Genomic DNA, 17,235 nt, shown 5'->3' on the forward strand with positions numbered 1-17,235 from the left:
GATCCCTGGAGTTCATATAATACTAAGATTATGTGATTTTGTGAGTTAATTTGAATGATGGTTCTTCCCTTTTCCCGCTGCTCTTTAAAATGCCATAGTTGTTATTTCTTACATCTTACTTCCTATCACATATGCTAAATTGCAGTAATGTTGGCCTCCTTGGCTATTTCTTACACAAAATGCTCCATCTCCAGACACCAGGCTGTTCCCCCTGCCTGGAATACTCTCTCTCCTCATCTCTGTTTCCCTGAATTCCTTCAAGACCCATCTTCCTTTCTTGATCCCTCTTTTATTTATTTATTTTTTTAATAACTTTTTATTGACAGAACCCATGCCAGGGTAATTTTTTACAACATTATCCCTTGCACTCACTTCTGTTCAATTTTTCCGCTCCCTCCCTTCACCCCCTCCCCCAGATGGCAAGCAGTCCTATACATGTTAAATAGGTTACAGTAGATCTTGGATACAATATATGTGTGCAGAACTGAACAGTTCTCTTGTTGCTCAGGGAGAATTGGATTTAGAAGGTATAAATAACCCGGGAAGAAGAACAAAAATGCAAGCAGTTTACATTCATTTCCTAGTGTTCTTTCTTTGGGTGTAGCTGCTTCTGTCCATCCTTGATCAATTGAAACTAAGTTAGATCTTCTCTTTGTCGAAGAAATCCACTTCCATCAGAATACATCCTCATACAGTCTTGATCCCTCTTAATACTAGGTAGGACTTCCCCCTATTGATTATCTACAATTTATTCCTTATATGGCTAGTTTGTACTCAGTCATTTTCATGTTGTTACCATCACTAGACTATGAGCTCCTTGAGAGCAGAATCTGTCTTTTACCTTTCTCTGTATCCCCATTGCTTAGCCTAGTTCCTGGAACAGAATAGGCTCTTCATAAGTGCTTATTTGCTGATGATATTGACTGTAATGCTAAGTTGTAGTTTGGATATCCAGGACCAGAAAAAGGCTTAGTTAGTTGGTAGTTCATGTTTCTCTCTTTAAAAGGAACAATGATATCAGCCATGGGGAGATAATAGGATCTTGTGGAGGCAGGGCAGGATAAAGATATCTCTTGGCATAAAAAAGAATAGGAATGAAGATGGGCAGAACTAAAAAACTAGGAAGCTAAACAAACAGCAAAGTTGAGAATCTTTATGCAATAGGTGTGCTTGTCTGGGAGAGGCATGGGGCCAGAAACTCCCAGCATCTTTCTGGAATAGAATACTGTCCAATTACAAGAGGGAATGTGCTAGCACCTTCTCCCCATCAGTACCTCCCCATCAAGGATTTGTCTGAATGTTTTGTGTTGCTATAAAAGAACTGAGCCTTTCTTGAAATGTCCCTAAGCATCCAGAAGTACCACCAATTACTGCTAAGAGTAGTGTTGGCTCTTCTCCCTTCTCTCTGAGAAGTTGTCTTCCTTTTATGACCATAACAATTTCTTACCTGGTAAATCTCCCTAACTCATGTCTTCTTTCTCTGACCCAGACGGTATACTAGAATTCAAAATATAATTTGTTTCTTTTGTAGTTTTTTTATCTTGTCTTTATGTATTTAAAATATATAAGTGCATTTTTTATGAGAAGGAATCTATAGGCCACATTCCCAGAGGAGTTGATCACGACAATTGTTAAGTGCCCCTGATCTATAAAAAGAACCACAAGTCTTTTATACAAATCCAGAAGTTCAGTGGGTCTCTTTCCCATCCTTTTTTCTTCTGCATCATATTCTTCTAAATAAAGGTACAGATTAAGGTTCCTTTCTTCCTCTTTGGAGTTTCCTTCATCTGTTTTTCCCTGCAACATCTCTACCTTTTTCCCCCCAAGGATAGTGCAATAAAAAGAACACCGTATTCATAGACAAAAGATCTGAGTTTGAATTCCACCTCTGCCCCTTATGATAGGCAAATTGCTTCATCTTGCTAGCCCTGTTTATAAAATAAAGAGGCTGAGCTAGATGATGTCCATAGTCCCTTTCACCTCTCTATGTATGGTTTTATGATCCCTGAAGATTTGGATGGGCATACTTCCAGATCTTTCACCTTCTTTAGCATGGAGACCAACTTGTACTTTGTAGTATGGAATTGACAACAGCAGCAATACAAACCTAGCACAGTCTGCAGATCATTGCAAGGGATCCCTGCCCCCTCCATCTTTGCTATAAAGCAGAAATTCTCGTTTACTGCAGTTGTTGCTCATGCTTTTGGCTAACTGTTCACTGTTCTAAGGCTCTTTACCTGGAAGCTTTTGAGCTCTTTAATATTTGTTATTTTCTGATTCTTATATTCAGCTCTTGTCTATGAGGTCTTATTTAGAAATTCAACTTCTGGTCATTCTCTTTCTTTCTCATCTTAGTCACACAGGTCACCAGATATAATCTTTCCTCTTGACCTTTCAGAGATTTCCTTCCATCTGATTTCAGGAGTCAGTTAATTACAGATCAAACAGACCTAGATAAATAACTTTAATCTTAATCAGATATCTGCTTCATGTTATATCATGCCTAACTCTTGGCTATCATTCTCTTATGAAATTGATTTTTTTAACCTTTCATTTACATTTCTACCTGTCGAATTTCATTATCCCATTTTCAGCCTATTATTTTAGCCTGTTAAGCATTTTGAATGTTGATTCAGGTGTTTTTTTTTTTTGTTTGTTTGTTTGTTTTTTTTTACAGATGTTGAAGCTTGATTCTGTCCTCTCCTAAATTCCTCCTAAATTTTTATTATTTTTAAAACTGATAAAATGCCTTATTACATTTTCAGAGAAGTCATTGATAAGTGTTGAATATGACAGAGTTGGACAGTTGCAAAACACTGAAATTCTGCTAGAGGGTTGACAGAACTAGGAATCTACTATTTATGTTATTAGTTGATTCCTGTGTTCCCTTCTGCTTTGTCTTATAAAGTTCTCTAGCTGAAGTTTCCAGACTCTCATTATTATGTAATTTGAGAGAATAATCTCCCCCTCACCATCACAGTCCTAATTGGTCATTAGAGTGTGTACTGTTCTTCTTGTTCATTACTTAAGAGAACATATTCTTCCTTTCTTTAACTATGTGCTTTCCCTTTCCCCCAGACTAACTGTAAATTTTTCCCTTATGTGAGTCCAGGAGACTATATATGCAGGTAGATTTGATTTTTAGAGGTAAATCACCAAGGAAATAAACATAAACTTTTAATCATTACTTGTTGGTTGCACATCTAGCTGTGGCTCTGTCTAACTTTGTGGCCATCCAATCCATATTTAGCAATCTTAGCCACAGTGATACTCTGGGAAATTTTGTCAGAAGCTCTGTTAAAAACAAGATATAATTTCCATCATAGTCAACAAAAAAATTGATCATCTACTTTGTCTAAAGTACTATTGTCCTAACCTGCCATTCTAGTTGTAATCAATAAAGGATGAGATTAGTTTGGTATCATTCATTCTCAGTGAATCCAGGTTGATTCCAGTGATCACTACTAGGTTTTGTTTTGTTTTGAAGACCCACAAAACAAGTTTTATTTAGGATATTATGGACACTTTACAATAATAAATGGTAACTTCTATCAGGACAATTTTGAATGAACAACTGGATTGAACTATTTTGATCGTCTTTGCTCTGGACTCTTTAGGGACACATTTATATATTTTCTTAATGCCTTTTGTTTTGTTTTGTCAGGTAGTTCCAGCTCATTGTATTTTTGCTAGTAACACATCAGCTCTCCCAATCAGTGAAATTGCTTCTGTTAGCAAAAGACCTGAAAAGGTAAGTTTTTGCCCTTCCTAAGTTTCTAATTATATTTTGTGTAGTTTAATAAATATGAATTACTACTTAAAACTTTCTGTAGAAAATACAAAATGGGTTGTCTTTGGGTTATGAGTTTTCAAAAGGGTGGGAATTATTAGTTGGTAAAAGTGAGGTATGAAATAAACCTTTCCAGAAGGACTGAAGCTCAGATCCCAAAAGCCACTGTGTGTACTTGCTATGTATATTGTTTTGTTTTGTATAATGAATACTTGCATGTGTATCTTATTTCTCCTACTAAATCATTATTATTGTTATTATGCTTTAAGAGTAACCATCTTATTCCTTTTTGTATTTCCTGCAACACTCAACACGGTGTTCTCATTTTACTGGGCACTTAGTGTGACTTGTGCTAAAAAAAAAAAAAAAAAAAAAAAAAATTTATCTATGTAACATTGTAAACAATGTTTGTAAAAATACTCTACCTAACAAAATTATAGTTGATGTATAATCCTTTATGAATTACAAAGCAATTTACAGGTATTCTTATTTGGTCTTCAGGGCAATTCTGAGACATAAATTTACTTATGTTTTGAAGATGTGACCTATAGCTAAATACCCCACTTTTATAACTCCCCTGAACACTCAGTTCCATTTGACCGATTGCCTGCTGGACATGCCACCAAGAATGTTACATCAGTATGTATTTCATATTCAACACATCCAAAAGAATATTTGTTTTCACATCCACCTAAACCTATCCTTCCTCCAAACTTATTTGTGTTGAGGGTACCACTTTCCTAAGGATTTTCTCAGGTGTGCAGTTTCCAGGTGATTTTTGTTTCTTCCCTCTCCCTTTCCTTCACCATTTGCCATGTTTTGTCTTTTCTGCTTCCATAGGAGTTCTCACTTTTCTTTCTCCCCTTACACCACCACTACCTTTCAGTTAGCCTTGTCATTGGTCTTCCTACTTCTTCACTTTTCCAATCCTTTAAACAGTTGCCAGAGTAATCTTCCTAAGATTTAATATATGCATGTTACTTCCCTATTAAAGAAACTTCAGTGACCCCCCTCTTGTCTTCCAGATTAAAAAATTAAGACTTAGCCTAACACTTAAAGCCATTGGTAATTTGTTTCCATGCTATCTAAGCTTATTTCACATTTCGCATTCTCCATATTCTCCCTATTTTATGCTTCAACTAGACTAGTCTGTTAACTGTTCTTTAAACTCAGCATCCTGTTTTTGGTCTCTCTGCTAACATATAAGGTAACTTTTTCATGACTGGAAGTCATTCTCTCCTCATTTCACCTCTTAAAATCCTGAAGACTTCTTTCAGATGCCTGTCTTATAAAATATTTTCTGACCACTTGCCTTAGTTTTTTCTCTTTCTTTTCATATTACTTAATTTTTATTTATATGCATTCATGTCATATGCCACCGATACATTATAAGGGTCTTAAGAAGTCCTTTATATTCATTTCTATCCCCAGCACAATGCCTTTGAATCCACAGTGAGTATTAAGTATTTGTTCCTTTGAAGTAGTTTATCCCCATTTTATGAGAAAAGAGACTGAGATTCAGAGCTCAGTAAATTGTTTGTGGTTAAGCAGTAAATGGCAGAGCCAGCACTTAAACCAAATTTCCTAACTCTAGATCCAGTGTTCTTTCCACTGCTTTCCAGTTACTTCTGATCATAGAAGTGAAAGGTCATTTAGACCCAAACAGATGGAGAATCATTTTATTTAAAGTACAGAACCTCACTAAATGGGAAAGCCCTAGTGATATGCCCAGTTTTCTGATGTCCATCACTGTTGTTGAATTGGGTATCAAAGGAAAGGTCTCCAGACAAGGAGATGCGCTGAGCACTCCCCTTAGTAAAGCAATAACAATCCAGGACTAATTTGGTGGAGAAAGAAAAATTATTTTATTGAATGGCTAGAAAGGGTTATTAAGAGAGGAAGAGAATGGGACACTGAAGGGTTTTTTTGGACATTTAGAGTAGTATGAAAGCAAATGCTGTTAGCTAAAGTGAATGGGAACAATTAAGACATGTCTGTACAGAAGAAACAAGGATGTTGGGGAAGATAAGCAAAGTTTCAGAAGATTCAATGAAGATAGCAGTTGAAGAAATTGATAGTATGGGCAAAAGATTGGGGAAATAGCTATTTTGGGACTATAACTATATAGACATAGAACTTCAGGCTTTGACACAAAAAAGATCATTAATGTCAGTTCACATTTGGAGAATTCCTAATCATGTTGGGGTATTTTGAGTTTTTGCATAATTATTCAGTATAAACTAATCATGGTGGAGCCACTTATTTAATAATCTCATCTATTTAGAAGTCAACTAAAACCAAAAAATAAGCCAGGAAAAAAATACATTTTTGAACAGTCAAAATAGATTTTCAGGGTCTACATAAAAAAGCCTATAGTACTTTATTCTTAGGAGACCATCTTACTTTGAGTCTCTTTGATCCTTTTTAGACACAAATCTAGCAAATTAAAGCATTTGTTTTCTTAGCTTAAAGTTAATGAGAAGCACTGATTAGGAGGGACTTGGGAATTATTACAGGTGACTAGATAGCACCAGTGGATAGAGTGCCAGGCCTGGAGCCAGGAAGACTCAAATACAAATCCAGCCTCAGGCACTTATTGCCTATATGACATTTGACTAGTCACTTAACCCTGTTTTATCTGTAAAAATTAGCTGGAGAAGGAAATGGCAAACCACTCTAGTATCTTTGCCAAGAAAATCCCAAATAGGATTACAAAAAGTCGGACATGACTGAACAACAAAAGGGATCTGCTACAAGTAAACATACCAGCAGCACTGAGAAGTGAGAGCTGACAGTAAGGAAAGAAACAAATTAGTTGCAAAGTCTAGGTTATTGTAATTGTAATGACAGATAGCTCTAACCTCTGAATGCTTTGTTACTTTTATTTCTTTAATTCAAAATAGTTGATGTTAATCTTGATAATTATTGAGACATCAAGAAATAATTGAACTATTTTCCATTGTTCCTTGTTTTTGAGGCCAAGGAAGGATATAATGCATTTTACTTAATCTCACAGAAAAATGATTAAAATGAAAAACTTTGACATTTAAAGAAGTTAGCTTTACTTATCTAGAAATACTACTTTTGTGGAACATCCCATGATTCTGGATAGTTACACTATTGTTATATGATCTCTGTATTATAGCTTGAGTCATAAAAAAGTATCTAAACGAGTTAGATTTTAAATTGAGTGATAAGCCAGAGAATTTATCTGTATCACTTGTCCATCTGAAGAATTTCCCCCTAAATGTAAAGTAATTTCCTTGGGGCCAAGTGTGATTTTTTTTTTCCATATCCTTACACCATGAACAGTTCTTAGAATACAGTACTTAATATATGCTTTTTGAATTTAACTAAATGGGAGGATCTTATTATGTAAATAATCATGTTCCTTTGCCTCCTGTTTCTTGAAGAATATTCTGACAGGTAGTCTAACTGTACTGCTTCCATGGCATTCCAGTCGGTCAGTCTGCCAATCTGGTTACTGTTAGGAAAGGAAATTAGCTTAGCATGACCAGCAGGTAAAGCTGTGGCAGCTTATTGCTTGTTGCTTGCTTTCCAAATGTTCATAAATCATTTCTCTAATAATGTGTTTGAGAATTTTGCCAAGAATCAATCAGGCTCACTCAACTACAGTCTGCAAATCATTTCCTTTTCTTTTTTTTTTAAATTGGGATTTTAAAAAAATTTAATTTTTTTCCAACAAACAAAAATTGATCTTGTCTTTCTCCCACTTCACCCCCACTGTTGGAAAATATGGGTTGTGGGGGTTAGGCAAAAACAGAAAAGAAAAACAAATCCTTGTAACAAATATGAATAGCCAGACAAAACAAATTGAGGTATTTATTCATTTCTGATCCTGCAGCACCTCTCTCATTCTCCCATATTTTTCAGAGATTCATTGATAGCATTTTAGTAATCATATCTTCCTTTTGTTTCATTATCCTTGGATATAGTTCACCAGGATCTGGATATAATGTAAAAGACACAGTGCACACATATAAAAACAGAATCCACAACTAGAAAATCCAGCTATTCGTTGTTGCTCTTCTCCAAATCTGTGTTTTTCCTTTACCCTATAGGTAGCTTCTCTGTTCTTAGTAGTACAACTGAATGTTTCTAGTGAATACAAACATACACAATAAATGCTAATGACTATGCTCCCTAGAATTTCTCCTCTGTTTCAAATTGCTACCAATTTCCAGATAGCACCTCTAATTCCCTCAGCTGCTTCCTTGGATTCTGGGTTCTATGATGTGACCTTGACTCCCATACTGAGATCCCTATAGTAATGCTCTTTCTTGCCTTCCAAATTCAGACTTCTTTATTTAACATTCACAATTGTATCAGCATACTTTTCTAATCTTATGTAAAGATAATAATCTTATCATGGGTAATCTCTACCTATTTTGTACTCTGACCTAATTTACTTTCCTTGCCATATACTTCTTAAATTTATTTATACTATTATTTTGTCTAATATTTTTCTTATGTTTTAATCTTTGACAGTTCTTGAAATCCTAACTCAAATAGTGTCCCCTTCAGGAAGGCTTAGCAGGTATCTTTATGCTGACCTCTCTCCTCCCCCAGTTCATAATAACTTTTCCCTTCTAAGTCTTTACATAGCACTTTTTCCTTCCAATCTGCTTATTTTGTGTATTCACTAGCATCTTAATCCCCCAGCAAAACTTTAAGCTTCTTGAGGACAGAGCCTAAATCCTTTCTATTTTTTTATCTTTCTCAGGGCCTAGGTAATAATCTTTATATCATAGGCTCTTAGTAAATGTTTGTTGAACTGAATTTGAATGAAAGCTTGTTTTTTAAATATTTTGAAGAAAAGTAAAAGCTAAATTTTGGGGTGGAAGATGTCTAATACAGTATTTAAGAAGTAGTTTGTGTATTCAGCTCAACAAACATTTTCTACTGCCTATTAAGTATAAAACACCCTATTAAGCACTTAGGTCTATATAAAGGAACAAATACAATTCCCTGCCCTTTCCTCCCCCCAATCTGTAGATTAAGACATGAATGCAAAATATAATATAGTGACATAACATAGAATATAGATATGCTTTGGGAGTTCAAAAGAAGGAAGAGATTACACTTGACTACAAGAACAAAAGAAGCTGGATCTTGAAATATGAGTAGAGTTTTGATTGACAGGGGTGTCTGCAGAAGAAGAATGTAGGCATGAGGAACAGGAAGAGCAAAATGTATTTTGCTAAGAAAACATGGCATGTTCAGGTAATAGCAGGCAATACTGGTGTGACCCTTTGTACATGGGCATATTAAGGAGAATAGAGAAATTCAGATTAGAAGTATAGAAGTGGGAGTCCTCATAGAGGTAATAGATCGAGCCGTAGAGTAGGATAAAATCTTTAGAATCTAGAGAAAATATAGTAGAGAATAGAGACTTAGGAAAATGCCTGTCTTAAAGAGGGCAAGAGAAGAAAGTCCCAGTAAAAGAAACATAGACGTAATCAGAGAGAAAGGAAAACCAAGCAAGGATAACCCCACAGAAGTCAAGATGTACTTTATAAGCTAAAAAAAACAAAAAAGAGCCCAGATAATAAACTATAAACTTTAGGAATTTGGGGGGAGGGTATGGGGATTTTTTTGAAACCATAAACTTTGAATTGCAGGTCTTTTATAGTTCTATAACAAAGCATAATTTCCGCTTAATAGAACCAGTAAAGACATTGTGCTAGATGCTGGTGATACAGAATTTTTTTTTTTTTAATGACAGTCCTTTGCCCTCCAGGAGTTATGCTCTACTGAGGTAAGAGGTATATACCAAAGATGACCTATCAGAGAGAGAATGATGGAGGCAAATGTGAGATCAAAACCAAGTGCTTAAAGAAAACTTGAGAAAATAGAAATGACCATTAGCTTGGGAGGTTAGGGAATATTTCATGACAAGGAATATGGACCTAAACTGTGTACATTAAGAATTCTGAAAGCCAGAGATGAAAAGAGTACATTTTAAGCTTAGGAAACTTTCTGGGTAAAACAGGACATACCTGATTGAGTTTGGAGATTAACTTTTAGTCTAGTTTATCCTAAATATTAAGTGAAGGGGAATGATTTTAAATAAGGCTGCAAAGATAGCCAAATTATAGGAACTCTTTGATGTTAGACTAAGCAGTTTGCATTTTATTTATTTGTTTGTTTGGTGAGGCATTTGGGAATTAAGTGACTTGTCCAGAGTCACACAACAAGTAGTATTGAGTATGTGAGGCCAGATTTGAGCTCACGTCCTCCTGACTTCAAGGCAGGTGCTCTGGCCCCTGGACCATCTACGCCCGTATTTTATCTTAGAAACAGGAGGGAGTCACTAACGATTTTTGAGATGACAAACCAGTGGCATAGAAAGTTGGTACCTTTATGTAGGATGGATTGACTAGAGAAGAGTCTGAAGTTAGAGCAACCAGTTAGATGATGATTACAACAATTGAGGCCTAAACTAGGATAGTGGTGGACTGAGTAAAGAAAAGAAATTTATATTTATAAATAGCTCTTTACATATATTTTTACATATATACATAATACATATATTAATATTACAAATATTAAAATTGCATATAAATATCAGTTATTATTCTTTTACTTTTTTGACTCCACTTACTCATGAATTATCAGATGAATTCGACTTCCATGAAATTTCTCAAATCTCTTTTCTTCACTCAGGGAAAGGTGGGAGAAAAACAGTATTTAAAAGTTAACCTAGGTGTTTTTTTGGAATGCAGGTTCCTTTCAGAATTTTTTACATAGAGTCAAATTTGTATAATGTGAATTTACAAAAAGTGAGAATTGTCTGTGTTCCAGTAGGTTTGGGATAGACAGGAAAGGCCTTTTTAGGAAAAATTAAAGAAGGAAACATTCTTTCTCCTGGCTCTTGACATTGACAGACGTCATCCCTAATCCTGACAGACTTCCTTGCAAGAAAAACCTCTTGGATTAAGGGGGCCCCAGGGGTACTAATAAGAATGTAGATATAAAGAAGCCTCTCTTTTTAGTATTTCCTTGTTTGGCCTCGTTGGTTGATTTCACTGGGGCTGGGAGGATCAAAGTTTATAAGTAGTCAATGAGTCCTAAGATGAAGATGCCCATTGTGGAGGTCTTCCAGGTAGAATCCCGTCAGTCAGGTGTAGTAGGAGAAGGGGTTGGCCTTAAGGTGAAGGAGGCCTCTGCAGTTTCCATTTCTAGATAGAGTCCTATCCTTCAACTGACTTCAATGGGAGAAGAAAGGACCAATGCCTGTGGTAGCTTGAAGTTCAAAATTACTCAGAAAAAATTGATAGTTGATCTTATCAAGTTGGATGTTTTTTCCTCTGAAAGAGATCACAAATCTATCCATTTCTGTCAGTCTCATGTAACTCTTATCCTTGCCCTTCCAATAAGTTTGTCAGGGGATCATCCAACATGTGAAGGGTCTTCCTTCCTTTTTCCAAAAAATCTGCAGGATACCTATGTAGCATTTGGCTTGGCCCCTTAGTATCACTTCATCTTACCATATTAGCAACCCATCTATTTTGTTTATACGTTTCCCAAATGAAAGCCTTTATTCTATATCTTTGCAAAAATTCCATATTTGTTATATATGGCAAGCTGTTCACATCATTCAGATATCTCTATTCTTTGTATGACACTTATTTTTAATTTCTTAAAGACTAGGATATTACATGACTATAATATCAGTACAATACTTGTATTTATTCTTTGTTTCTGGAGAAAGTTTGGGGTTATTGAAACATCTTTGTAGTTTACAGAAGATAATCCAGCCTATTCCCTTCCCTTATTGCCTCACTTATCAACACTTAAATTGTTATTTTAAGCTCTGAGGCAAGATTCTTGGTTGTAAAAAGTAATTTTAGTTGTGAAGATGAAAGACATTGATTTCCCCTGTTTTTAATAAAACCTCCTTAATATAATGTAAGCTTTAGTAATAGATGTTTTAGCACAACCCCGTTTAATAATTTTCCAACTATTCTGCTTTGATAGTAAATCTAGTGCTGGTCTTTGGAGATGACTTCTATATTAACTGTTAATGGTAACAAAGTGCTCCTTAATGAAATAAGACCTAGCTCCAGATAGGTGAGGAAGGACTATATTTTATTTCAATAGCATTCCTGCAAATATACTAAAAATTTCACTAAGGAACTCATATTTCCAAATGAAAATTACTTGTCACATTAATGATCTTTAGCTATGTTGGGCATTGATTTTAATTTCTCTAAGTACCAATGCATTTCATTGCTTTTTATACCCCACTTTAGGTTATTGGAATGCACTACTTTTCTCCTGTGGACAAGATGCAGCTATTAGAGATCATCACAACAGACAAAACTTCCCAGGATACAGTTGCGTCTGCAGTCTCAGTTGGTCTGAAGCAGGGAAAAGTGATCATTGTAGTTAAGGTAAAAGGATAATATAGCTGCCTGTTTTGGAAGCTGGCCATTCCCTTCATTCAACTCACAATAAAAAAAAACCAATAATGATAATTATTATCATTAATAAACATGTTTTATATGCATATATCGCTTTATAGTTTGCCAGGCACTTCTGCATCCATCTTCTCATTTGATCATCATAACAACCCTTTGGAGTAGGCAGAGCAGCTATTATTCCCATTGACATATTATTATTCCCAAAGAAATTGGAGTTCTCAAATTAATACGTGATAGAATATGATTAGAATCTAGGCCTTCTGACTTTTAGTCCTATATCCTTTCCATTATGTTACCCTTCCCTTCTTTACAAATATGAACAGCCAGAGGAGTAAGCCTTCTTTGGTATTATTTCTTTCACCTTGGCTGTCACCATCGCCTAGTCTTCTTTTCCCCTTCTAACTACTTGTCAGGTAGGGTAACTGACAATACAACTATAGGCAAATTTCTTCCTCAAAACAGGACTATCACTCTGCTTTCCTTGGAGCATGTCTGTTTTTACAATATAGTTTTAAAGCTGATTTGAGATTAAGAACAAAGGACATTTTAAATTTTGAAATCATTCCTGAATGGGGGAATTTAGTTATATAATATTTCAGTAATGTCATTTGCCAAGTTTTTATATCCTCTCTTTTGGCAGGATGGACCAGGGTTCTATACCACCAGGTGTCTTGCACCCATGATGTCTGAAGTCATTCGAATTCTACAGGTTGGTGTTATCTATTAAAACATTTCTAGGATAAACTCTGCTCTCTTTATTAATCCGGTGCAACTTCAATCCTATTCCTTACTGTATTGACACAAACATAATGGTACATAAGCTCCCTTTCCAGTTTTTTTAAATGCAGTTGCATTTACTCTGGGTAATGGGAGATCCACATCCTAAACTAGGAGAAAATAGATTTCAGAGATTGCTTTATATCCACTGCAGAGCATAGGGCATCCTTTGTCTGTGACTTTTTACCTGACTTTTTTCTAGTGGCTCCTCCATTGGTGGTTGTACATGACATGCTTGGTAGGATGGCCCTACCAACATATTCTAGGCACTTAACTGGTCATTGAGCACTGCATGCCCATGTTCTTTTTGTAGCATTGCTTCTGTGCCCTCCTTTCTACCCCAGTGGATTTCAGCCAGTGCTTGGACTCTTAAAAAAAGGGCAAAAAGGACAATTTTTTTGCTTTTCTATAAGCTATGTATCTATCAGGTCTGCCTTTGGCCTCCGTTTTACTTTGTGCCCTCTCTTCTCTGAACCGGGGCTTCTTAACCTTTTTCCATTCTCAACCTCTTTTCGCCCAAGAAATTTTTATGTGATCTTGGGTATATAGGTATCTAAAATAGATATATAAATCAAACATTTGCCGATAATAAATCATAATTTCATGGTCACCATATTCCTTATGATAGTCCATATCACTAACCACAGCTTAAGAAGGGTTCTGGAAGATGCACCTTGATTATCATGATGCCTTCTTCCTTTTTTTGCAGGAAGGTATTGAGCCCAGAAAGTTGGATAGCCTGACTACAAACTTTGGCTTCCCTGTGGGTGCTGCCACACTAGTAGATGAAGTTGGTGTTGATGTAGCTCAACATGTATCAGAAGAGCTGGGCAAAGCCTTTGGGGAACGCTTTGGTGGTGGAAACCAAGAACTGCTGAAACAAATGGTCAACAGAGGTTTCTTGGGTGAGTTAGCTCAGCTAACCATAAGTTTCCCAAGCAGCCTTAAGATAAAGGAATTACAGAAGACCTAAATGGAACATCTGAGTTGATAAAGGTGAAATCAGAGATTAGGTACAGTTCTAAAATGATTCTGTAAAAAGTTGCTTTTGGCAGTAGCTCAAAATCAATTTTTGTCTACCTACCTAAGGTAATTGCATAAATACTTGATTTGCCATCATATACTAGATAGTCATTTACATTGCATAGTTGACTTTATAAATGCTTCTGTAGCCTAACATGAAGATGAGAGTAGCTTAAAATCTTTAGGCATATATATAAGTACTTAAAAGCATACTGAGTGGAATTGAGGCACACTTCATAGGTGGCTCATACTGATAAAAGTTAACAAAACAGCAGCAGAACTGGGAATAGAACCTTTGCTGTCTTGGGTTCTTTAATTATAATATTCTAATTTTATGTTTCTTACATGCTTTATTTAACATGTTCAGTTTTATATTATTTGTGTGTCTCTCCTCTCTCCTATTAGATAATTTTTATATATTTCTCAGTACCCAAAATACCGCTTTATACATGGGATCATAAATGGTGATCCTCTCTCATCTAGTCTTCTCAGGAGACTAGTGGGACAAGGATTCATATTATGGACTAAATTTAGTGATTCTCTTTCTTACTGTCTCTTCCAGGTCGCAAATCTGGAAAGGGGTTTTATATCTACCAGACAGGAACGAAAAGCAAGAGTTTGAATTCTGGCATGGATGAAATTCTGACAGGTCTGAAGGTCTCTCCTCGGTCCGAAGTGTAAGTCAATTGGGGTTCCCAGTGTGGAAATTCATTTCTCTAGCAGGGAAAAGAATCATTTTTCTGTGATCTTCTAATGCTTAACAGTTCACTTTTCAAACACTCTCTTATACATTCTTATTTCTATGGTTTCTATGTCATTCAAAAGGGTTTAAAATCAATCCATCCAACTATTGCAGAACCAGGTTAAGATTTCTGTTCCAGAACCCTTTACAAGTAGAAAAATTCCATTATCCCATTCTTAGGTATAGTAAACCAACTTTTAGGCATTGATATTGTGAGTAGTTAGCAATTGGTCAACAAAGAATTTCTTATAGTGTTTTTAGACACCTCTGCTGTGACTTACTTTTATGTATGCAGTAGAGGGCCTTATAGAGAAAAAGTGGGATTCATGAATAAGTCCTCTTGAGTTAGAAGTCTTGGAGTTTCAGTATTCAGGTCCTGAAGAAACTAGATCAGTACAACCTTTTGGTGAATGTTAGAATATAATTTAAATTAAGTTATCACTACTCATTATCTTTTCATCCCTTTGGATGAGATATTCCTTGATGGATGGGATATTCTTGTTGGCAGCTCTACCCCAGAAGAGATCCAGTACAGATTAATAACAAGATTTGTGAATGAAGCAGTCATGTGTCTCCAAGAAGGGATTCTGGCTTCTCCTGCAGAGGGAGACATTGGGGCAGTCTTTGGCCTTGGCTTTCCACCTTGCCTTGGAGGTTTGTACATTTCTTGAAGATTGATGTTGCTGGCTTGTAAATGTTCATTTTGCTCTTTGCCTCAGTATCTGATATCTATTCTCTATTTAGGTCCCTTCCGTTTCTCAGATCTGTATGGTGCTCAGAAGTTGGTAGACCGGATGAAGAGATATGAAGCAATCTACGGAAAGCAATTCAGTCCTTGCCAGTTACTGATTGACCATGCAAACAACCCTAGCAAAAAGTTTTATCCTTGAGCAGGAGCAATCTGATCTTGTGCAGGACATACACTTGACCCCCAGCTTGGAGGTAGTGCTATTTCCAAATGCACAGCATCTAGATTTGTCTAGATAACCTGGTGAGAAAACATATGCTCAAGCCTTTGCAGTCTAGCTCCTGGTTAAAGTGCCTTAGGTTCTAATCAATTCTTGGTGACTCCCAGTTCCACCAGCTGTGAATTGGATATATTGCACTTCACTTTGGAAAATGGAACTCATTGTACTCTAGAGTCTAAACCCAAGTTGGTCCACACAGCTGAAGCTGCCTTTGCTTCCAGTAGTCTGCAAGGCTAGTGGCAGAACTGATTGATTCCTGCCAGAATGACTCACATCTGACAATAAAATCAAACTTTATAAGCCTCCTCATCTTTCTTTTCTCTTTGTTGAACCTCCCCTCTTGATTAAACAGCTGCTTCCTAGAGCCAGCAGACACAGAATACTTCACTTTTTAAATGGGTAGGATCCAGAATACCCCTCAGATCTTCCATCAGTACCTTGAGGAAAAGCCCATGCAGATAGAAAATGGAGCTTCCTGGCTCTTTCTTTTAATGAGCCCAAGGATGTGTAAATTTGAGTTTGTCATTGAATGTTCTTTGCACCTCAAGCTTCCCCAGCTAAGTCCCTGGTACTCACGGGACTCCCTGCTCCCTGCTGCAACTTTGATTATTGCCGCTCTAGAGAAAAGGAGGTGACAGAATGAGAAAGACAGAGAATGGAACTCGTCTCCCATCTCCTCTATTCACTCGATTACTCCATCACACTTAATTACTTCATACCACTTAATTTCTCTAACCCTCTGCCTCCTTGAAATAAATCCTGGTGAAGAGCAGGCACTAGTGAGGAAGGCTTTGGGTGCAGGCCTGGAGACAGGCCTGCTGTCATCTCAGCAGCATCCTGGCCGAGTGTGGAGAAGCCAAGCACCAAATTACCCATGTAGGAATGAGCTCTTTGATCAAAACCTCCCTGAGGTGGCCATTTAGATTGTAGAGGCGAGGCTGTGGAGGAAGCCCCAGCCCCAGTTAAGTCTGACCTTCCATGTAAACACTGAAAGGAACTAACTGCTTTGGGGCCTTATGTATAGAGGGAATCCCAATGAACTTGGGTTTCATGCCAGTGGGAACCTGTTCCAGATTCCAAGGTTAGAGGATCATAGAGTTAGAGCTAGAAGGGACCTGAAAAATCTACTCCAGCACCTTCATCCTATGTGTGAAGAAACTGAGACCCAGAAAAGTTAAATTGCCCAAGCTTTTATATAACCTTTGAATTCAGAGCTTTCTTCCATGGAGCTAAGGCTTTTTGACCTGTTTTAGCCTTTGCTAAACAATCCTGGATTGGTTCATGGTCTTATCTGAGATACCCTTTGTGGATCTGCTTAAGCTGTAGAATGGATTTAATACTGGCTATATATTAAAATCTAGTCACAGCTGCTGAGACTTGAGGCTCCAAATGCTAGAATTCCAGAACTATGATTCTTAGACTGCCAGCAGATGGCAGAAAAGAACTGGCCACCCATACCTCTTGGGCATGGGGGTGAAGGCTCCATCA

The 17,235-nt window shown here is 36.6% G+C and overlaps 1 protein-coding gene across 1 annotated transcript in view; it reads left to right on the forward strand.

The window, feature by feature from the left end:
• The window catches only part of HADHA (hydroxyacyl-CoA dehydrogenase trifunctional multienzyme complex subunit alpha), a 54,718-nt gene extending 38,666 nt beyond the window's left edge, over positions 1–16,052 (forward strand). The window contains exons 14-20 of the mRNA XM_031951415.1: positions 3,665–3,751; positions 12,067–12,207; positions 12,878–12,946; positions 13,724–13,919; positions 14,600–14,714; positions 15,288–15,433; positions 15,524–16,052. Of these exons, the coding sequence (XP_031807275.1) occupies positions 3,665–3,751; positions 12,067–12,207; positions 12,878–12,946; positions 13,724–13,919; positions 14,600–14,714; positions 15,288–15,433; positions 15,524–15,669 (900 nt within the window). The 3' untranslated portion in view covers positions 15,670–16,052. The remainder of the gene's footprint in view (positions 1–3,664; positions 3,752–12,066; positions 12,208–12,877; positions 12,947–13,723; positions 13,920–14,599; positions 14,715–15,287; positions 15,434–15,523) is intronic.
• The last annotated feature ends 1,183 nt before the right edge of the window (positions 16,053–17,235 follow it).

The sequence above is a fragment of the Sarcophilus harrisii genome, chromosome 2 (assembly GCF_902635505.1).
Source record: "Sarcophilus harrisii chromosome 2, mSarHar1.11, whole genome shotgun sequence".
NCBI lineage: Eukaryota > Metazoa > Chordata > Mammalia > Dasyuromorphia > Dasyuridae > Sarcophilus > Sarcophilus harrisii.